Raw genomic sequence first — 22,665 nt, 5'->3', positions numbered from 1 at the left:
CCCCCCCCCCCCGGAGTTATCCCATGAAAATCTGCTGTATGTTCCCAAGGTGGTGATACTGTGGAACAAAGAAGCCGTTGTTTGCATCCAGCATGCACACTGAGCTGCTTTTCAGAATATGTAGTCAGGCAGAAGGCAGGACAGAGTAGCACCTTAGATATAAACTCATTTATCTGATGAAGTAGGCCATTGCCTGCAGAAGTCTTATGCATTTCTGAACAAGTTAATTTCTAAGATGCCACCCTGCCATGCCTTCTGCCTGACTTCAGACTAACCTCTTTCTGCTTGGGAATATATAGTGTCAGACCTTTTCTCCTTGATTTTAAATGGTGAACATCCTGTTCCATCATGCCTCCGGTTTTTGAGGAGGCAGGCAGGCTTGTTTGTCAGGTACATTATACTTCTCGTAAGGTCATGAGAACAAAATAATTCTCTTTGCCTAGATAATGGATGAATATAGAGATATAAATGTCACTCGGTAAGCTAGCTAAGGCAAAGCACGGTAAATTCTAGTGGGATGGCTGCTGCAGAAGCACCATGGAGAGACTGGAAGAAGCGTGTTTCTGTTGCTCCCATTTTTCCACCAGACCCCTGGGCTGATGGAGGAATCTTCCCTCCCAGCTTTAACTCATTATGATTCCATGAATGCACACAGGTGATGGCAATGGCAGGCAGTGTGGCCCTTCCTTCCCTAAATCGCACTGAATTTGCGGGGGCATAAGAGGAGGCTTCTGCAAATAAACCTTTGCTAAAGATTTCCTGGAAGGAGAACTATGAATGGAGCTTTTAGCTGCCGGGTTCATCAGATTGAATCCAGCTCAGATTAACCTTTTGTCTTTCTGCTCCCCATTTCTACCTCCGAAGTGATATAGCTGGGTGGTTTATGTGAAATACGTTGTTGGGCTCTAAATTTTCAGTGGACAGGTGTCAACATAAACGGTTGGCGTCTTGGTTGAAATTCAGAGGGGTTGAGCAGACCACCAAGAGATTGTACCAGACAGCAGTGAGGAAGGAGAACTGTGGCATCCTGTTCTGGAGAGAGAGAGAGAGAGAGAGAACTGCATGGCTCGGACAGTTGTTCCCGTTCACTTCACCTGTGCAGAAATCTCCCTGAATTAATATTTTTTTCAAATGTGCTTTCTAGAATGAGATGGGAATCGCTCCTTCTTGTCATCTGCTCTCCCTTCTCAGCACTTACTCATGGACTTCTCACACTTGTTGAATTACTAACATCTCCTCTGCATTGTGAAATGGCAGGTATATAAAAATAGGAAGAGCCAAAGACAGATTAAGTGCTCTATGACTGAGCCCCTCAGCTCCGTTTTCTGAGATAGAAATGCATGATGCAGTGCTGGAATAGAAATTCCTAAAGAGGGAGCAGCAGCAATGGGGAGGATGGGATGTTAAAATAAACTCCAAGTTTCTTTTCTTGATTCCAGGTTAAATTTCCCTATTTGCTTTTGGCTTTAAAGATAAATTTTATCTTTCCTGGCAGCTGAATAGAAGGTATGTGTTTGACTGAATTGTCCAACAGTTGTGTTTTTGCCTTTACAAACATCTTCTCTGGCAGGCGCGCCAGGTCACAGAATTTTCCAGGCCTTCTGAACAAGTGTTTATGTTGACACCCATCCACTCAAAACAGCGATTGTTTCTGAAGGCCTGATATAATTGCAAATGGTTTTGTTGTCAAGAAGGATGTGACATAAAAACTAACCAGAAACAAATTGAACAGTGGTGTTTTCAGAGCCACTAGTGAAAGGCAGCAACTGGCTGCTGCCTGGTTTATTAGGAGCCAAAGGCATTGCTTGCAAAAATCTCCATGTTTAAAGCTGCAGCTGTATGGGTATGGCAGTTAAAAGCTGTTTTTGAGTAGCTCTACTCATTCTTTGTGTCCTTGGCATAAATATTTACTGTCCTTATTCAAAACAGCCTGCTGGCCTTTGGTCTTGAATGAATATCTACTCTGGCAGCCGCCCCAGGTCGCAGAATTTTCCAGCCCTTCTGAACGGAGTGGAACAGTTGACGCCGAAATTTGTTTTGCTTTATTATGGCAGAATGAGGTGTTTTTCTGGGAACAGTGAGGTCTCTTTTCAATGAGTATCTGTGTGTATCACCATATATACCTTGCATAGGTAAAATGTGTATATGTATGTTAACCTCAACCCCCTCCTGTCTCCCAGTTATTGGGAGCGCTCTGTCAGCTCAGAAATGAGACTGTCCTGTGTCGTTTTAGTTGGGAATTGGCACGTGCCTTGGGCAACATTAATGTCAGACTTTGCTGGTGGTTCAGGTCTGTGAACCAGTCTGGTTCTGTGGCCTGCAAATAAGCATCTTGCTGTTGGAGGTTTCTTCACTAATCTGGCTGTCAAGGGTGGTCACAGCTGTGTGTATGTACACACACATCCTCTCTGGTTTGTGGGAAATGTGTCAAGCAGTGAAGGAGCAGTCACAAAAAGTCAGTATTAGAGGTGGGTGCGTTTACCCAGCTCTGTTTAAGAGGCCACTGCTGGCTCAGTTATGTACCTTTGTATTTATCTTCAGTTTCACACAGGAACTGTGGAGATTAATCTTCTTTCTCAATATCAGGATCAGTCAGAAAAGCAATGCAAATACAGCTGGGTGATTCTAAGGAGGACTAGACACCTTAAGTTAAAGGGAAACTATCAACTTAAAAGCTACTTTTGTATCTGAAAATGAGTAACCTTCATAAGTCAAACAAGCAGATCCCAAGGTATTTTTCAGTTTTATGTTATGCATTGGCAATATATTGGATTTTTTGTTCATTTCTCCATTTTTATAATCTGTCCCCAAGACAGAGACATTTAGATTTTCCTGTGTGCTTCCTCCTCCCCCCAGGTGTTTCTATAAATAAAGTCCCTGAAAAGGCAAGGTGATTCAAAGGCAGCATATCATGTACCTAAAACTGTGTAATATTTTTTCTAGTAGTTAAAATTCAAGTTGATTGTGTCCCAATTAGGCTTTGTTTAAAGCAGCATTCTGTGTGTTTGTTGGATTTTATGAAATGTTCTGTTGTGCAGTATTATGAATTTATGCAGAAACATAATTTTTCTTGACAACTGTTCTCAGTATAGCTATAAGTAGCACAGTTCTGCCCATAATTTGGGCAAAAGCCAAAGGGCAGACAGGTTTTGAAAAGTGTTTTAACCATATTATATCCTCTCAAGTCTGCCAACAAAGTCATAGTTGGACAAAATTGTTTTTAAAATAGACTGGCATGGTATTTCTCAAACTGGGTAGATGGAACGTAGCAAACTTCTAGAGAGTTGGCAAGAAGAAGAATGGAAAAGCCAGAGAAGGGAAAGGAGAACAAATAAGCACATGATGGGGGGGAGGGGGAAATAATGAACATCTCTCTGCTATCTCTCGGTGTTGGTGAGATTTCCAATATCCGTTTTTCTATGATGTCATGATTTTATGGCCTGTTAATCATGTCTTAAATAGAAATCTGGCCACACATCCAGGCAGTTAATGGCCCAAGAAAATGGGAAACCAGCCACAGAACTGTTTTACAAAATACATGTAATATTTTTGTGGCTGATTTCTATCACACCTTAAATTGAATGCGTGGCACGATCTCCTCTGTGTAGGCTGCATGGTGGGGCCTGGTTGACAGATCCCCCCATTGGCAGACTGACAGTCATGTGGTGTAGTCCTGCAGTGGGTTGTCCTGCTGTTTTCAGGGTGAAATTACGAACCCCCAAACGGTTGAGAACCACTGAGATTGCAATACTTTTATTTTGTATCCTGGATAGCTAAGCCTAAACTTTCAGTTACAGCCTTCAGGGCACATTTTAGAGTGCTTTGTAAACTTATAAATGGACCTGTGGTGTGAAAATGATGTAGCCTTGTTGATGACTGGGCTCAGAAAATGCAGTGCTATTTCTGCTCTGGTACTCATCTGCTTGGCTTAGGGATAGAATAACTTCATTCTGCTGGCTTTGTATGATTCAGTGATGTGTGAAAAGCTCCTGGGCCTCTTGTTAGCAAATTGCGTTAACCAGCTTGAGAGATCCAAGTGTCTCTATCATAATGGACAGTGGTAGTCCACTGGTTCTACAGTGAATGGGCTCTGAAACACTCTTTCAGTTCCCTCTTGATTGTGGATATGTCATTGTATAGCACATTTTCATTTCTCCCATCCATTGTGCACGCTTTGCTATTTAAGCTCTGGCTGACTTGCTGGAAAGACTCAGTGTGATGATGGTAGCATTTTTTTATTTTTTTTTTAAAGAGAAAATACAAGGAAGGAAGCAAGCAAGAAAGAGGCAAACAAACAGCCTCTGTGTACACGACTGTTTGTGGCTGGTGTCCTACCTTCCCTTCTTTTCCTCCTGCTTGCCTCCTCCAAATACCTCCTTCGCAGCACTGATTTGTCCTGTTCTTAAGATTAGCAAACTTTGTCATGATGGGGTGGAAAAAGGAAAGTGATTGTTTCTGAATCCAGAAGTTCTTTGAGATGGTTCAAAATACCAACCTTACCATTTGGTTTGTACTTACCATTCTTTTTTTCCATGTCTCAGCAACTCTTAAGGACCACTTTTTCTCCTAGAAAACCTCATGTCTCAGCATCATAGTTTTGATGGAGGACCCATTTCTCTGCCCAGAATAAGTAGGTAGCTCTTTTTGCCATGGACTTCAAGAGTGCAATGTGCATTTTCTGATATACACTTACAGTGGAGCTCTGTCTTGTCAATACAGAAGCATGCAGCCTATTAAAAATCATTGGGGGCAGTCTCAATTTAATGTTGAAATATCCCTACACAACTGCTGATGAATTCATCATGCTGTAATGAGCGTACTATCCATTTTCATACCACAGCTCAGTAGAACCCTCCATTTTCTAATTTACTTGTGTTGTCTGTAGCATTTCCATTTCAGTTCAGCCAGCATGATGTTTGGCTCATATTCTTTGGAGATAAATGTTGATGATATAGTTTATAGCACTTGCAAGTCATGTGATCTGCAAACCAAAATTACCTGCTATTGAAGTTCAAAAACTGATTCAATAAAGTTTGCCTTCTGCTACCTCCCTCCTTTTTTTTAATAAACTGATCCCAAAGTTTATTTTGAATTTTGTTGCATGTTTTTTTCATTCTCTGTTGGTTTGAAATTCAAGCGTGATTTAAACCATCAGGAATTGGTTACCTGCATATTTATTTATTTGGTTGCTATATTCAGTCTTAATTTATTTTCAGTAGTGTGGTACTCTTGCCCAAAAGTATTTAGGTAGTTTAACTGTGAGAATGAATTTACAGATTAAGGGTTGTCCTGGAGGAGGTGGTAATGGTAGACTGATTTCCAGGGGCACCATCAGGCTTTAAAAACCATAGTTCTAAAAAATAAACTTGCAAATAACATCTTTGTCGTAATTTCTGATATTTAATTGCACTATGCAGTTTTCATGGAATTGTAAATTGGTAAACTGCTTTGTTTGTTGTGCATTGTGACTTTGGATGGGTCGAGGAAAAGCAGCATTGATCAGCATTTAGAGTCCGAATCGCATATAAAGCAAAAAGCTGCTGCAGAGGCTGAAGGTCAGAGCAAGAAACAAGTGACTGTGTCCTCTGTCTTTAAAAGAACCACTGAAAGCAATTTGACAGGAAGAGAGGCTGCATTTGTGCTAGTGGAGGCATTCACGGCCACCAACATTCCTTTGGAGAAAACTGATATCCCTAAATTAAGGGACTACTTGAACAGACATGCAGCTTCCCATGTGTGAACAAGCTTCACCAAGATTATCTACCAGGACTAATTGTTTCTTCTCGGGCTCTTGAAGGCTCAGATCAAGTGTAGTGGCTGCTCAACCTGGCAGGGGAAATAGCATGTATCTGTGTCCAAGAAGGCAGCTTTCCTGAACTGCACCCCAGGAGAACTGCTGTTCTGGTGTGGTTCAGTACCTGCCGAGGTGCCAGTAGCCTGAAGCCCAATTTATAGAAATGGGAGTCTCCTCCCTTGCTTGCTCCGAGGTCCTTATGGCTAAGGGCAAGCAAAACTCAGGGGCATCCAAATCCCAAGCCTCCGGGCTTGGGCCTACAAATAGGATGCCCGCCAAAGGTTTTGGAAACATCTGAAGCCCCAGGTGCGGGTGGGGGATGTTTGCCAGTAGTAGGGCCACTTATGGTTCTAGACTCTTGGATTTGGAGTTAGTTTTGGTTAATTTGGCCTCAGATACAAATTAATAAAAACAACAACAAAAAAGGTTCACCTGTTCAGTCTACAAAATCTGCTATCTCAGTTGTAGAAGATGCCCAAGATAACTATGTTCTTCATGTTTTGGGAGCTGGGCAAACTGTGACCTGCCTGTTCTTGAAACGGAGCCGGGTCACCTTGTGTCTATCAATTTTTCTACCGTGGTACAAGTTGTAGTAAAGGCTGTTGTAAGCTATGGCTTAGAATTTAACAAGATTGCAGCATTTCTTTCTGATAATTCAATGTATATCTATAAAGCTTTCTCTGATGTGTTCCATGGATTGATGCCTAAGGCAGTTCATGTCACCTGCAGTGCATGCATTGCATCCTTTCTTTAGTAAGTGACATCTGGTGCACACATTTTCCTGATGTGGGTAGCCTTGTTTCTTCTCTTAAAAATATTCAAACATTGTCCAAGCCATAATCTTTGATATAGGGAGTCCGTTGCCAAACAAAGTGGGGATCTACATGTGACTGTGTTACTTCTACCAGAGCCATTGCTTATAAAGTGGAATTTGTGGTTTAACGCAGTTTCTTACCGTGGAAAGAATATGAAGTACTATTAGCAATTTGTGAGGAGCTTGAAATTTTCATGTGGCGCACAATGCATGCTTAAACTACGTGATCTCTTAAGACAGAGTAACATTGAAGATCAAGTTAAGTTTGTGGCTGAAAATGCGATCTGGTTCATGAAGCTTCTAACCTAGTTTGAAAGTCAGCAGGCTTTGATTCAACAAGCACACAAGTGATGGATTTGATAAGTTGGGTCAAAGACATGGCATCACAACAACTTTCAATCTGAAAACCAGTGGGGACAAGAACTGTTCCAGCCAATGGCTATGAAGTTAAATCAGTACTACAGGTACAAACAGTCACTACCACCGCACCAGCTGCCGCCTTTAGTATTTTTTGCATTTTTTACCCCAGTCAGGTGCCTTTTCTGAGTTTAGACTCTTAGCTACTGAAATCAATCCCTGGGTGGCAGAAAGAGCATGTCAAGGAATGTGCTGCTTACATGAACTTTGTCAAAGAGTGCCAGATGCCTGTGACTGACTATTGGGAGTCTGCTGCTGATTGGTTTCCACATCAGTACAACTTGGCAAAGCGCTGCCTTACCATTCCAATCAAATCAGTGGACGCAGAACGTGCGATCTTAGTGTATGGGCAAGTGTTCACACTGTAGAGACAGGATGTCAGCTGCAACTGCCGTTACATGCTGCATGCTAGCATTTAACAGCTAATATGAATTGTTTCTATCAAGATTAGCATTATTTAGTATTATTAAACTTTTTGCAGGCTGCTAATAACGAATTATGATTATACTGGGTACAATTCATATTGTATATACATTTTTATTCATAATATTTAAATTTAAATATAATGCTTAAATTACTGCATTATTATAAATCTATTTGATTTTTCCTCAGACTTTGCTATTTAATTATGCCACTGTTTTTGCCTTTGAGCCAAACAGCACCAAGGGGTGGGGCTGCTGGTGCCCCTTGGTTAATCAGCGGCAAGGTGGGGAGCAGGGGGGGCGCTCTGTGAAAAGACTGCAAAATCAGCTCTGTACCCTGTGAGCAGCTTGCAAAAATCCCTTTGTCTTGCCACAGTTTAATTAGGTCTCTACCTATGATTCTTTCAACACCCATGTTCTTCTGCGTTGGCACAGACCCTTGTTCAGTGCAGGTAGCGTGACTTATGCTTCATTGACTTGCCATGAGTGGAATGTCAGCCCTGATATCAATTTTTTGTTCATTAAATGACACCAGAATAGTAGCTTGTTCCAAAGAAATGAGGAAGGCTCTTATAGCTTGGGGAGTGAGGGAAGATGCCTTGCTCTGACCATGTCTCCTAGGTTACCTCCTTTCTTAGGATGAGCTGTGCTAATGCAAGACCAACCACTCAGAGGCCAATGTGCTTCAGAAATGGGTTGGGAGAGGGGAAAACTGCTGTTTCTATATTAACGATTCCTGGAAAAATATATTTTGTCAAAAAAGTGCAAAAAAATCAACTCCACTATGAACCTTACAGTCAGCTCTCTGAGTCATACCAGATAGGAGTGGGAGGGAGGGTAAATCATCTCTTTGCAGATGTCACTGTTGTTGCTGACTCTGGCAGTATTTTGGTGGTGCCTTAATTCTCTTCTGGGGCTGAGTACTGCAGTTTGCTTGGCTCCTCAGATAATTTTGTTGGATCTAATCTAAAACAAAATCCTGTTGAGACAGTGCACCCCTCTCGCTCCTCACAATCCAGTAAACAAGTGTAGGTTTTGTCAGGATGCGTGTGTAAATCTAGCTCGTGTCATGACATCAATTTTACATGCAACTTTGCTGAAAGGAGGTGATTAAAGAATTTTGTATCTTTTCATAGCGATTCCCTAGAACGTGGATACGTGATTGAATTGGGTCCGAGAACCAGCTGTTGTGCTGTGCTGTGTTGAGTTGTGCTCCGAAAGGCTGGTTTGGGTAGCATGCTTAGCATCTTTGTTCTGGAGGCAGCCTTCTCCCCACATACTCCTCTATGGGGCCTGAAGGCATGTTGCTGCAGGCACTGACAAGAGTAGCTCCTGTATATTACCTCTTCAGGCACCTGTCCAGACATAGGGAGTGGATAGCCTGGGAGAGCTTCTGCCACTCCATCTTTAGCCTTGTCCAGAAGGCATTGCTCCTCCTCAAGTGCCCCTGGAATGAGCTCTCCAGATACCAACTGTCAGTTTACCAGTGTTAAGCCACTAGTCAGCTAACGTTAGGCCCTGGATTATTTTTCTTTGCTGTCACCTCGTCGTCTTAGCCCTGTACTTTTTTTTTTTGGCTTGTGAAGATGATCATAGTATCTTAGAGGGACATTACTGCTGTATATTGTAATGCTCTCAAGATAGAAGGTATGCTACCTCAGAATGATGTCCACTATGAGCTAAATTGCCAGTTTCCTTATTTGTACCTTATTCTTAAAATTGGAATTTAAAATTAAGAGGTCCCCACTCTGTACCTCCTGGTATAGCAGGTAAGGCACCATGCACCAGCCAAACATGGTAGACTGCAGACCTCCACATTTAAACAGTGACCTACCTGTTACAAGCTCATCCTTCTGATCAGTGAATACTCAGTATTGGCTTATGCTGTCTAAGTAGGTGTTCACTGTGTAAATTGTTCTCCTCAAGAACCTGGAAGTCTTAAGGTGCACAGTTGAAATTGCATCTGTTCATGCTAGCTGCATGCTGCTTTAAATCCAGATGTCTTCAGAGAAGGATCAAAAAAGTCTTCATCAGCAAGTGCTCCCTTAGGCACCTGCCACATCCGTGGAGAAAGACAGGGAAGAAGCTGCCATCAAAAGTGTCACTGGCTGCAGTGCTAGTTGCCTATGCCTTCGCACTGACAACAGTGGCTGAAGTTCTGGCTCTCCAGTAACATCAGCCTTGGAGTTGCACTGGTTTCCTGGTGTAACAAAAGGGTGAGGCTGAACGTCAAAGCCAACTAGTGCCCAAGCACAACGCCAAGTATCTTGTCAGGAGAAGCAGCTTTTGCACCTCTGAGAACAAGGCATCGAAGTCTGACACTAAAACAGGGACAACTCATGTCACAGACGAAAAGCATAGATGCCTGTGATCATGCCAGTTATGGGCTCAAGGTATGTCCTTTTAGCCTCATCAGCTTCACCAGGAACATCGTCAATGGCGAAGTGGCATTCAGTATTGGGATCCAAGCTGAGATGCTACTCTAGAGCAGTGGATCTCAGCCTTTGTTATACCAGGACCCATTTGTAAACATCAATGGCTAGTCCCAGCCCAGTGCCCCTCATTCCTGATCTGCTGCCCTCAGGCTGGCAGGTAGGGGGAGGGGCAAGCAGCCCCTTGGAGGTTGGAACTTTGTCAGCCTGCAAGGGAAAAGCCACGGTTTCCCACGTTTTTGGTTAAAGGAGAATCCATTTTTAAAGTTTGTTCATGAACCTTCATATATTCTTGCTACTTTTGGGTTGCAACCCACAGGTTGAGAAGTGCTGCTCTAGAGCAACACTGTTGAGTCTCTATTAATGCTAAATTACACCTTCACTTTGGCATTGTCTCCCCTCTATCGCATGGTGTGATATTTAGGTTCTCTATCATGTTACCTAGAAACTCAGGGACCTTGAAATAGTCACTTTGGGGGTAGGGGGGGCTGTTATCACATGAAGAAACCAATTCATGCAAAGGAAATCCTGTGAGCCCTTAAATATTTTGACTTAATTGGCCTCTACAACAGTTGTTGTCCCCATCATTGAGCATGGAGTCATCTTAGAGGCTCTGGCAAGCCGTAGTAACAACTCAGTCAACGTATAAATAGATGGAGAAATGCTATTGGTACTTCTGGAAGGTTTCAGACTGCCTTACATGCACTCACATGCTGAAACTTTAGTGGTTGCAATAATATGGGAAAAATTGAATCTGCAAATGGCAGGTCCAAGGACAAGAAACTCTAAAAGCCAGATGTAAAGTTTACTTTCTTGCTTCACTGCAGCTCCCACAAAAAACTACCAAGCCACATTTGCCAAATGCAGTTTCCTTACATGGGAGACGGTGACTCCTTTCCTTTCAGCAATGCCAGAGAATAATAGGAAGGAACTGGGGTGGATTATTGGAGAACGCCAAATTGTTACAGACAGCTCAACACATGGCCATTTCCAGCACAGCTGCAAGTTTGTAGCCAGGGCTGTGACCTTGAGATACGGTTTTTGGGCCTTCTTCAATATTCTAGACTGCAAAACATCATGTAGGACTCCAGCTTTGAGAGGGCAAAGCTCTTCAGCAAGAGAATGATGTAAATGCTCTAATCCCAGAAGGTCTGGAAATGTGTTCTCCAACCACTGACAGAAAGCCCTACAAAATCAACCCCAGTAGAAGCAGTAAGTTTATCCGTTTTCTCGGGGCAATTCTTATAGATCCACTTGAAAAAAATCACGGCACTCGAGTAGTGTCCTGTGCCTTTGTGTCACACTTTTCCCACACATCCCATCAACCAGTCCCTGGTTTTAATGGGAAAGTTGGGAGCCATTCCATTTTAGAGCCACTTAAGAGCTAGCTGCTGTCTTCCACAGCCAGCTTGCTCTGGTTGCATTGGGTTTTGTCTGATATCAGCTCAGGTAAATGTGTTTGGGCCCATAACTCCTCTCAGCAATTTCATTCAGACTCAAAGGTGCTGTACCTGACTGCATGGGTGCTTAAATATCATGGATAAAGTGTTTGAGGTCCAGAAAACCTGAAGTTTATTCCTAAAGTAGTTGTAGATTTTCATCTAAACCTGTCAGTCATTCTAGCTATTATCCTCCCAAAACTACTCTCCATCTAGGAAAAAAAAATGCACATGCTTCATGTATCCAGGACTTTGCTTTGAAACCAAACTGTTCAGATTCACCAGTCAGGAGTTCTAACAATCAAGCCCTCTCTTCTGTATGACTATTAAATAGGCTACCACCACATATCTCTCTGTGTTAGTATTTGGCTGATGGGTTACTCTCTGAGTATCATGCTCCAGTGCAGCACAGGTAACATCATCCTCCTGTTTCAGGAATGTGTCTGTATCTGAAATCTGTAAGGTGACATCTGTAATGCTACGCAGGAGTTCTCCTTTGTGCTAGGAGAGCAGAGGCATAAACATTCTTTTGAATGACCCATGCTGCAGGAAGGTTGAGGTTTATTGGCATTTTTACTGCAGGTGCATTCAGGCATCTCTGACCTGAAGGCATTTATTAGAAAAACCTGTTCCCCTTTCTGGTGTGTGCAGCCCAGAAACCTCCTCCTGTATTTTGTTACAGATCTGCAATCCTCATTCTTCTAATCCTCATTCTTCTCTTACTCATAGCACGGTGATGGTGTTAACATGGCCTGAGGCTCCCTGTTAAAGTGCACACGATCCATGGTAGGAGTGAAGCCCCATAAACTCTATGTAGCAAAGGGGGGCCAGGCAGGTAGGTGGGTTATAGCTAATGGTTAGACCATGAACAAAAGAGCCCTTGAGTTAAACTTCAGAGTTGTAATTTCCAGCTCTGCTGGAAGCTTTGTAGCTTTGCTAGTCTCTGAAGTGGAGCTTCCATGTCATGTTATGAAAACTCTGGGCAGCTTTTTGGAGGTGGTGTGATGCTTTGTTAATTAGTATTAGACACAATTAGCAAAGCTGCCCTCAGGGCTCCATCCTTTCTACTGGGATTTCACTTTTGCCTCCCAAATCTATCTTTCACCCCCTCAGGAATCCTGTGCAATTCACTTGCTTCAAATTTAGAATCATTTCTCTTTTCCAGCCTTCTTCTCTCTTGTCACTGTCAGCACTGTCATTCCCCATTAAGTTCACAGCCATTATGTCCTGCTGGGCTCTTCACTTTCTCCTGTCATCAAAGCCCATTTCAAATCCTGCTGCTTTTATAAGAACACAAGAATCACTGTATTGGATCAGACTAGTGATATCCTGAGTTGGTAATTCTGCCGTCAATAATGGCTGAAGCTAGATGCTTGATGGAAACTTGTAAAGGAACTCTGAGCGATTCCATCTATAGCTTGGGAAGCTTCTTCCTACACCCTGTACATAGTTGGATTATAATACCCCCGTATCCCCATCGTGATGGAGAACCAATCCCTTTCAGCTTCTCTTATGTGGACGAAGTCTTTCACAGATAAATTTGACTTAGGTTTGCATACAGGTGTCCAATAATTCTTCTTAATTCTGCCAGTCTCTTTGCCTCAATGTTGGTGTCTGTGAGTTTCCCCTGGCTAATTATGAGTTTCGTGGCCTTGATCCTCTTGAGTTGCTGCTTTTGCTCTGGATTACTGCAGCATGCTCAAGTGGCCTGTTTTATTTTTCTTTTTGTTGGATGCTGGCACTTAAGAGCTGAAACTTCTGTTCCCTCCTAAGGTGTCCATTACCTTCTGTCTGTCGCCCAGCTGTACTGCTCTTCTTCTCCTGTGTTTTTTCTCCACTCTGTGCTGCCTTGTATGCACTCCTTCTCCTCCTTCCAAGAGCTTGCCTGTTCCAAGACCCGTTCCTGTTATTGCTCTATGTAGTCTATTTAGTTTGTTCTGTACGGTACTCGTATGTGCTTTTAGGCTGTAAGCTCATCAGGGCTGGGACACTGTTTGTGTTGCATGCTTCACCTCTTGTACCATGTTAGGTAAACACATTGTACTTGAATATTAACAGATGATTGTGAAGTGCTCTGGGAGTCTCATGTGACATGCTCTGTAGAAGAGTTGGGATTGAAGAGAAAGGCCTGAGGTCTGCAGTTTGGATTAAGGCCCAAAGTATTAAAAGTTTGGGACTACTCAGATTCAGAGGTTTGGCTTAGATCACTGGTCCTGGAGAGGCTGGAGCAGGTGCTGTATGCACAGGGCCAGTGCAGCACACACTGATTCTGGACTGTGGATCAGCTCTGTACCCAGGGGCAGCATCATGGGCTGGATGATAGGGCTCTGCAGGCCATATCTTTAATACATATCCTGGCTTAAATGTACTTGTTGATGAAATTAGAAGGGATGGGGAAGGTGAGTGGAGGAGAAAACAAATGGAGGGACTAGATTTTAAGTGATTGCAGGTTACAGGTCATTTGGTTTGGGGGTTTTTGGTCCTGTCAGCTTTGACACAATTCCTCTTTTGGTTTGCTTCCTTGTATATATTTGAAAATATTTTTTAGAGATGCCTGGTGGAAGTACAAAGTGGCTTTTTGGAGCCAGGGTAATTGAAATGAAAGCCTCTGAGAAGAGAGGACCCTGATGTGAAAGAAAGGACTCAGCTTTAGTATGAGTTTTTTAAAGTAAGTCTATATATTCTGTATTTGTTTTATGAATGGGTCATAATTTTAAAATCAGTGAATATTCCTCTAAGAATGCGCTTCCTTTTATAGTATCTCCAAGTGGTGTTTTTATTGAATTCGGCTTTCCTATTTCTAACTGTTTAGTAACAGCCTGAGTGCTTGATTTGTCTCCCTGTCCCTTGGCTTTCTTGCCTCGTCGGTACGTTATTATGATTTCAGTGAGACGACGCCAGCGTTGAGTGTTTAATGGGCTGCGTGCAGGAAGTTCAGCTATTTCCTCTGGCTGTGAGACTGTGATGTCATCAGCTGCTCTGGGTTGCTTTATCATCGGCTGCTGCTGTTGCTTTGGTGTATGTGAAAAGAATGTAAACAGTACTCTCCAGATGTTCTCCGGGAGGCTGCAGACCCATAAATGGGATGTTTGGTTCAGGAATATTAGTAATATGTTTAGGCAGTGGCAATGAATAGAGGCATAAAAATGTATAGCTCTGTAAGCATCTCAGGCAGCATACCCTGTCAGTTATATCATGTATGAGAAAAAGTTGCATATAGTTGGCAAGTGTGACAGTTTCCTCTGTCTACTTATATGGTTCCCTCAAAGTAGTATCTGGACACTTCAGACATTAATGAGTACCTTGGAAAGCAGTGGTCTCCCCATTTCACAATTAGGCCCAAATCTCTCTTGCATCATATTCAGGAGCTGAACCTAGGCACTTGGAGTCCCAGCTCCTAAAATACCATCTTTCATTTATGGCATTATCCCATTTCTTTCCAGGTTACCTCCACTCAGCTTCAACTCCTGAAAAGCAAATAGAAGATTAAATTTTTAAAAGCAGTAGCCTGGTGTCTCCCCTGACTTAAAATACAGGTTATAGTGGCCAGCTGGGAGCTGAGGTGGTGTTTCATTTCACTGCTGCTCAGGATGAAGTTGGGAGCTCATGGATCCTGAGCTGGAAAAAGCATCAAATCTAATTTACTGATAGCACATCCAAAAAAAATAGTTTATTTGTGGTGAGAGGGATGGGGGAAAATTGGTTGCTTGCCACTTTAGGGTGTGTGTGTCTTTTTAATGGACTAATTAATTTTTATTTGGTGTTGGAAAAACTGATGTCAGAGCTGCATTGTGGCAGGGCAATGTAGAGTGCAAGGTGATAGGAAATAATATAGCTAAGATCATAAGGCCAGTGAAAGTTTAACCATGGGGAGTTCAAAATAGCAAAGCTGAGCCATGCCTATATTAAAAGACATGACTGAATTGAAATAACAGTCTAATATTAAACTGCTTTTCATTCTTTGTGGGAGGCAACAGAGAGCTTGGCTAGCTCTGTCCCCATATCCAGTGTCCCAGACTAGGCTTCATAAAAAATACGTTAATTTTTTTTGCACTGGTGTTTTCAGCTTGTATCCAACACGCCATAGGTTTGCTGACAGCAGGTCTCTTGCGTCCCATTGCAACATGTAAACTTAGTATAATTGCAGTGACTGTTCATCTTTGAGTTTTGTGGCAACTAACACCAGAGTACCCTGGAGCTTTCACCACACTTCTATGAATCAAAGCTGCCTTGCTGCCATGTCACCATTTTTTGGTTTTAATTATGGTATTTCAGCAAGTGGAGGGTTTGAATAGTATGTTTCTTCCATCCAAACCAGCTCAGGGAAGCATGTGAAAGGGGTCTGTCTTGTGTTCCGTCTTAGCAGGCCGATTTTAATCAGGTCTCCTTTCTGCTTTTTCCTTCCTGGGGAGCTGTAGGATTGAACAAGTTTTGCCTTTTATTTGCATATTCTTGTAAGACTTAACTGTTCCCAAGCATCTCAGCTTTGCTGCTGGGGGTGCTTACTTCCTAAAAACATGTTTTGTAGATTCTGTTACAAAAGCCAAGAGACTGAATGCAAGTGGGTGAGCATGTTCGACCATTAACTTCTAGGGATCAGAGTTTTGAAACCTATGTCCCTGAGTAAAAACAGGCAAGGAGGCGCAGTGGTCTCTTAGTTCCTAGGGTAGGCTTGCTTATGTCTCAAACCTGCTTTGCAGTTCCATGGTACTGTTAGTTTTAAGTAGTTCATCACTGTCCACAGCAGGTACTACAGATAGAGGTGCACTGGTAGGACTTGTGTGTGCAGAACTTGCCTGGTCTCTGCTGGCTCAAGTCCTTGCGTTCATGAGTCATTATGCATACAGAAAGTTTTAAGAAGGAAAAAGCTACTTTTCCTGTGGTAATCCTTGAGCGCAAGTTTGTCTGTAAACCTGTCCAACGTAATCTTTCTCTTTTCCCAGCGCTAACGAGCTAGCTGGAGTGCTCAGACCCATGAGAACAAGGCATGGGAGGTGAAGGGAAGAGCTTATGAAGGTGCAGCCAAAAAGCAGATCAGTTACATAACAGTACAAAGGAAAAGGGCTTTTTTCACATCCTTCTGCAAAATGAAAAATGTTGTTGGAAGCCTGAATGGAAAATTTTTCAGTATTATTCAGCCCTGCAGGGACACATAATGTATTGACATATTCCACCTGTTTTATGGCTGCTGCTTTTCCTCTTTCAGGTTTGACATCTACAGGAAGGTGCCAAAAGACCTTACGCAGCCAACATACACAGGAGCTATTAGTAAGTACCAGCCCTCAGTACTGTCCTTGCATACTCCAGTCTAAAATTAGGGGTCATCTTGGCCTCTGTCTCTGAAAGGATTGTTATTTTAAGGCATATGAAACATAAGAGAAGGCATCCCATGTAGCTGAGAGAACTTGCTGTGTCCAGTTTGTGTGAGTGTACCACAAAGCTGGGTAACCCATGGTTTTAAGCAACATTAACATAAAATGGTGGTGATGTTTTGTTAAGAGGGAGTTCTTGAGAGCAGGATCTAAACTTCCCGACAGTTAGTTTGTAAATGCATTGAAATAGGTGGGGGTGCAGGGTGCTTCTTGTTATCTCCTTCCCTTGAATGGGGGGTGAGTGCCTGCTCTGAATAGACCCCATAAGCCTTGCTATGTTTTACTTTAGTTTCTATCAGACACTCCCTATCTGAAGCTGACAGGGAACTGGAGTAAACGTGGTTGCAGCCTATGAATGGTGGTGGTGGGGGCGGTTCTGTCCAGAAGGATTTTCTGATTAGGTTGTTTGAGGATTCATCCCACTGTGAGGCACTTGGGAACATAGTGGAGACACTAGGCAGGAGTGAAGAAGCCTCTGGTGGCAGTTGAGGGACCTGGGACAGTGAGGTAGGTGTGAAGAAGGGTTTCTCTCATGCCCGGGATGGGGTTAGTAGGGACAGGCAATGTATTTGATGCTATTCTCCTTTGTTTTTATTTTTCACCTTGTTAGAAATGACCTGCAGCATAGGTGCCACAAGTGGCATAGGCAGCTTCTGTGGGTGGCACGTGGCAGACTGGGAAGGGGACAGGCAGCCCTGCAGCAGGTAGGGCAGAATTCAGAGCAGCAGTGGTTGGCCAGGGAACAGGGCAGCGAGGAGGAAGTGGGGCAGTAGATGAGGTAGGAAGCGCAGGGCTGGGAGCAGAAAGAGCAGCAAATCAGGCATGGGAAGGGGATTGGAATGATGTTCAGAGAGGGTTTGGGACCAACTTGTATCACGCCTGCCAAAAAGGCTGGCCCCCACTGGCCTACAGCAGTCCTCTCCCACTCGGTGTCTCTATGCATAGTTTTTGACTGATGTAAATTTCTTGCCTTGGGCCTCTCTCCCTTCCTTCCTCCTTCTGTGACTGTAGTCTGCTGGCTGAGTAATGCAATTTCACACCATCATTACCTGTGAGTGTGCTGCGTAGAGTGGTAAATACAGATCAAGCTGATCCTGCCAAGTCTGTAATTAGATGCCTAATGCAGCTTTCCTGTTCCTTTCCACACTGACTTCCTTTGATCATATAGCTGTGCCCCATTCACTCAGCCTCTTAGATTGGGTCTGTAGTCCTGTATGTCACTGCTGACGTGGGTGATGTCACTTCCCTTGGTGGCAACAGGTGCTGAATGGAACTGAGTTAGTAATAGTGAATCAGTAGGATCCAAAGCAGAGGACTTATGTGATCTGAAAGAACTCCTGATCAAAGATGGGATGAGATGCTATACCATGCATTTGTCTTTAGAGAGTCCATATACCTCTGCTGTGCTGACCACTCAGTGAATCCTGTTTTGACTCCCCTTTAGTCATGCTGAAGCTGCTAAGACTACACAGGATGTGGTAGAACAGTACCTTGCATGGATATGGAGACTAAATGAACCTGTCTACTGCAAACGTGGACTTAGACACTAAATTAACTTGCCTATCAGCTCAGTGGCAACTTAAGATTTATTGTTTTCAAGTGAGTCTTTGAACTTGTTGAGGGCCCCAGCACTTCTCTTCTATTTGGGGAGAAAAAATCCCCCACAGTATGTTCACTGTCCCTTGGAGTTCATCTTGTAGTGAAATTACCCTTATCTCTAGAAGAGCTTTGAAAATCTGCTTTTGCAGCTGGACTAATATACCCCTCTCGAGTCTCATGACCAGAGGAGTAAGTTGGTCATGGAAAGTTGTGGAGACCATGAAGTTTATATAAACAATTGACTGACTGACCCCTCCTGACAGCCTGTGCTTCCTCCTTTCCCTTTTGCTCACACTGCTTTCTTGAGCAGGTTCTCTCTAGCTGCTGTTCCTTCTCACTCCCTTTGGTGGCATGGAAGGGGATATGGTCTACTTTCCCACAGACATCCCATAAAAGTAGTTGGCACTTCTGCTGGTTCTGTACATGCAAATCTCTGAATGTAGTTTTCCTTTTCACCCAGCCTGTAATTCAACCTAAGCTGTGCAGGAAGTCGTGAGTGAGACAGGCCCATTGCTGTATGCAGGCAATAATGTACCAGTTGGCTGCCTGTGTGGCCAGTAGGACCGTGTCCTAAATATGTCATGGAATTTGGGTTGTAGTTATCTTACAGGATGGAGGAAGAAGCCTCACCCAGAAAAGACCCTTCCCAGGGTAGTAACATTGGTGAAATGGCTAGCTTATGTGAGACTTCAAGAGAGGATTCATGGCACAGTTTTGTAAGGGTTGGTAGCTGCTGATTACTCCCAAACAAGTACTTCCCCCGGTGCTGAAGATGCTTAGTCCAGTGCTGCTTCTGGAAGGTAATTTGCCTGCTGCGGAAGGCTTCCTGGAATAGGAATGGGGTCATCAGACAGACTTGCATGGTTGCTTTTGGGTTGCAGAAAGGCTGTTCTGGAATGTTTGTGCATCAGTCTACCCATGCTGCCTGCATATAGGAGTAGTAAGCCAGTCAAATGCCAGGGGACAGATGTGTTGGAAAGGAGAAGTACCAAGGTCTGTCATTGTCCTTATTATCTAAGGAAGCTAACTAAGAGAGTTTCTGGCTCTTTTCACATTCTAACACAGAGCTGTTCCAGAGTCAGCCTGTGAGTTTCTTTGGGGGGTTTCTACCTATTGGCCCTTTCTGTGGACCAAAATGAAGGTCTTCCTTCAGGAAATGCATCAGGGGCAGCATTTGGCATGCTCCTTGCATATAGTTTTAAGTAAACAGTAACCAGCTTCTGCTGTCATGGCCTTCTTGTACATGTTGTAGTATGGCCTGATCCTGCTTGCATTGAAGGACTTCACAACACTTGCACTAACTTCAGTGGGATTGGTGTTGGGCATATAGTGAGCTACCACCCAGTACTCTGTCCCTTGTATCATGAAAATAAGGAGGGGAGTCCCAGAGTAGGTGGAGGAATCTAACCTGAGTCCTGCAGGGTGGTACACCCGCTAGACCCACTAGCGGTCTACCCACTAGATACTTAAGGATTGGGAAATAGGTGAAGTGGTATAATCTGATCTATGGAGATTTGCAGTTGTAAGGGATATGATGGGTACCACACAACGATATAAGGATTTGCAGCACGATCCCATTGGCAGTAACCAATGTTAATGTATATTCAGACTTCAGTGCAACTGGAGGTTCTGGCATAGTGCACTAAGATTTGATGGGGTGCATAGACCTATGCCAGTGATTTTTTCAACCAGGGTGATGCAAGATCCTTTTAAGGGTGTTGTGGGATGCCATACCATATTGGCACTGTTAAACATGCAGACACCTATACGTAATTCTCAAGATAGACCTGGAGATTTCACTTAGGATTCAGTTAAAGTGTCAAATCCCTCCTGTGGGCTTACTGAGTTCTTTGCAATGGAAGAATTGCTCTAATATTTTTCCATAGTAAAAAAAAAACAAAGGGAAAGCAAGGAGCTGGCATTTTCCAAAGGGGAATCTGGAGTCTACAAAGGCTGAGAGCCATTGACCAGCAAATAGTCATTCCAGTGGACCTGGAATAACACTGTGGCAAACTTGCCATGTTTGGGTATGTACACTGCAACAACACATGCCCTGGCAATTTGACAGCTGGCATCTGACTGGACATGAGTAGTCAGACATCTTGAAAGGGGCCTTCAATCAAGACAGCTGTTCTTCTGATCCCTCGTCACTGAACTGTCAGCATGGATGCATACTGGACTTGTTCATATTGTATTCACACCTGATAATGTTCTTTAGAAATTCTGCAATGCCATGTGGAGGTTGGAGTTTTAAATACACATCAGGAAATAGCAAAACCGTGATTCACATGGTCTCTGAAATGTGATTTCTCCCCCCCCGCCCCCGGCACTTCATAGGAGCTTGTTTCATTGAACAATAAATGTATTTATTTTTTGCCTTAATATAGGCATGCACTTATGTTCCCAATTAGAATGCTGTGTTAAAGGAAGTTCAAAGCAAAAAGCATATTAATTTATTTAGAAGGGATGAAAAATAATGTGACAGCAGTCACAGATGCAGTGACATGATATGTAGACTGCGTTAGACTAGAGAAGCTGATGCTGAAAAACTAAACAAGCACCCTGTCCCAAAGGCTTCTGACTGGCCTATTGGCAGCATGTTCCCACACAGCATGTTCTGATATTAGGTAACAACTGTAAATTTTAATGTACTTAGTGGATTTATATTGGCACAGGTCTATGAAAACGAATCTAGGGTGGTTCTTGACAGCTCTATGGGGACATTTTAGCGCTCCTGCCGTTAAGTTTCATAATAAAACATCTAAATCTGTCTCCGTCATTTAAACTACTACTCCAACTACAATTCGTCTGCCAAACATGTGACCTAGGTTGTTGCCTGTTGATGGCGAGACAGATAAAGGACTACACTATGAATAACCTCCATGAAGCAAATTGCTCATGACTTGATTGCAGGAGCACTCTGTATATTTGGGGATTTATGCAGTGTAAAAGAACACATTTACTGCATCTGAAAGAGCTTCTGTTCTGCATTGCAGAGAAATTGCAGGTCAGGTGTATACAAGATGAAGGCCCTGTTTACAAAATAGCATGTGTGCACATGCATGTGGTTATGTAGTATCTATAATGGTTATAGCACTTGTTCTCTGAAAAACAGACTCCTGTAGAGTATATGAATTTGGACTCCTAGATTTGCTAGTTTGTTTTTTTTAAAACCATTTAAACTATTGCCAATTAGTCCTACTCTATTTGGCAGGTATTGTTGCAAGTCTTCAATGGAAGAATAGATTTGAATGAAGAATTTGAGAGAGAGCAGATGTTCAGCATACAACATAAGGCGAAGTTTAAGATGTTCTAGTCATAAGGGCATAGAAGAAGGTGTAAAGAGAGAAAAGAAAGAAAGGAACAAAAGAGGTGTTTCCAATAGCAGCTCAAGGTTTGAGTAGGAGGAAATAAAAGAGGAATGGTGGTGTGGCATTGTGGAAGGCCTCTGTAGGAGAAGAATTTTGAATGGGATATAGAAAGTGAGGAACTGCTACTAAAGTAGGAGTTTGGGGGGCAGGATGGGATGGATGGACTCTTACAAGCAGTTCACTGATCTGTGCAAAAAAAAAAAATTCCTGAGGCTATGGCTGGTGTGTTGTATGTACTCTATGTAGGAGTACACTATCTTGCTATGTAGTGCTATGTAGACACTTTCTTGCATACTGCCAAGGAACAGTGACCCAATCTCTTTGTTGTCAATCCTGATCGACTGGTCTGGTCAGAAACAATCCCCTTTTATGTTCTTTGGTGCATAAATGTAAGTCCCCTGTCCACTTTTCATAGGAATTTCCCCAGTCCTTTGCACAGAATTTCCCCCTTGCCGTATGCTACTGTACCCTAGGTAGAACAAAATGATGAATTCTTATCTCTGCCAAAGGTACAAAGATGGAAGGAACTGTGTGCATGCATCTAAAGAGAGCTTTTCCTTTAAAGATTTAAATCCCCTCCCTTCCCTGTTTTCCTGCTATTCTTTAGCTTGAGTTTTCCTTTCCTCTTTTTCTGTCATTAAAATAATGATTAACTTGATAGCTTTTGGCATCTCTAAATCCTTCCACTTCTGAGAGGGTTAATGAGTGAGTCTGCCCCTGAGATGACACTGATGGAAAAGTGGGGAACAAGTCAGGAATTTGCCCCTCGCTAAATGTGTGGGTCTGACCAACTGGAAGCATGGGCTACTGGTGCTGCCTTAGGCGGGGGGCAGGGGAGGGGAGGTACGTGTCCCCCCAGCATCTGACCGCAGGAGGGGGAGAAGTTCCCATGTGGCTGATCTCGCTGACTGGGGGAGGTCCCCTTGTGGCCGATTTGCGAGATGGGAATGCAATGGTGCTCCACTCCCTTGCTGGTGCTTCCGGGGGGGGGGGGGGGCCCGGGCC

The 22,665-nt window shown here is 43.3% G+C and overlaps 1 protein-coding gene across 2 annotated transcripts in view; it reads left to right on the top strand.

The window, feature by feature from the left end:
* The window catches only part of ERGIC1 (endoplasmic reticulum-golgi intermediate compartment 1), a 100,639-nt gene that overhangs the window by 20,568 nt on the left and 57,406 nt on the right, over positions 1-22,665 (top strand). For both annotated transcript variants that reach the window (XM_019506410.1, XM_019506409.1), the window contains exon 2: positions 16,525-16,586. In XM_019506410.1, coding sequence (XP_019361955.1) covers positions 16,525-16,586 — 62 coding nt within the window. The remainder of the gene's footprint in view (positions 1-16,524; positions 16,587-22,665) is intronic.

This window comes from Gavialis gangeticus, unplaced genomic scaffold, assembly GCF_001723915.1.
Source record: "Gavialis gangeticus isolate Ggan-Ray unplaced genomic scaffold, GavGan_comp1, whole genome shotgun sequence".
In the NCBI taxonomy this organism is placed as follows: domain Eukaryota; kingdom Metazoa; phylum Chordata; order Crocodylia; family Gavialidae; genus Gavialis; species Gavialis gangeticus.
The sequence above is the reverse complement of the archived record's forward strand: the minus strand, read 5'-3'. Positions and strand labels throughout refer to the sequence as shown.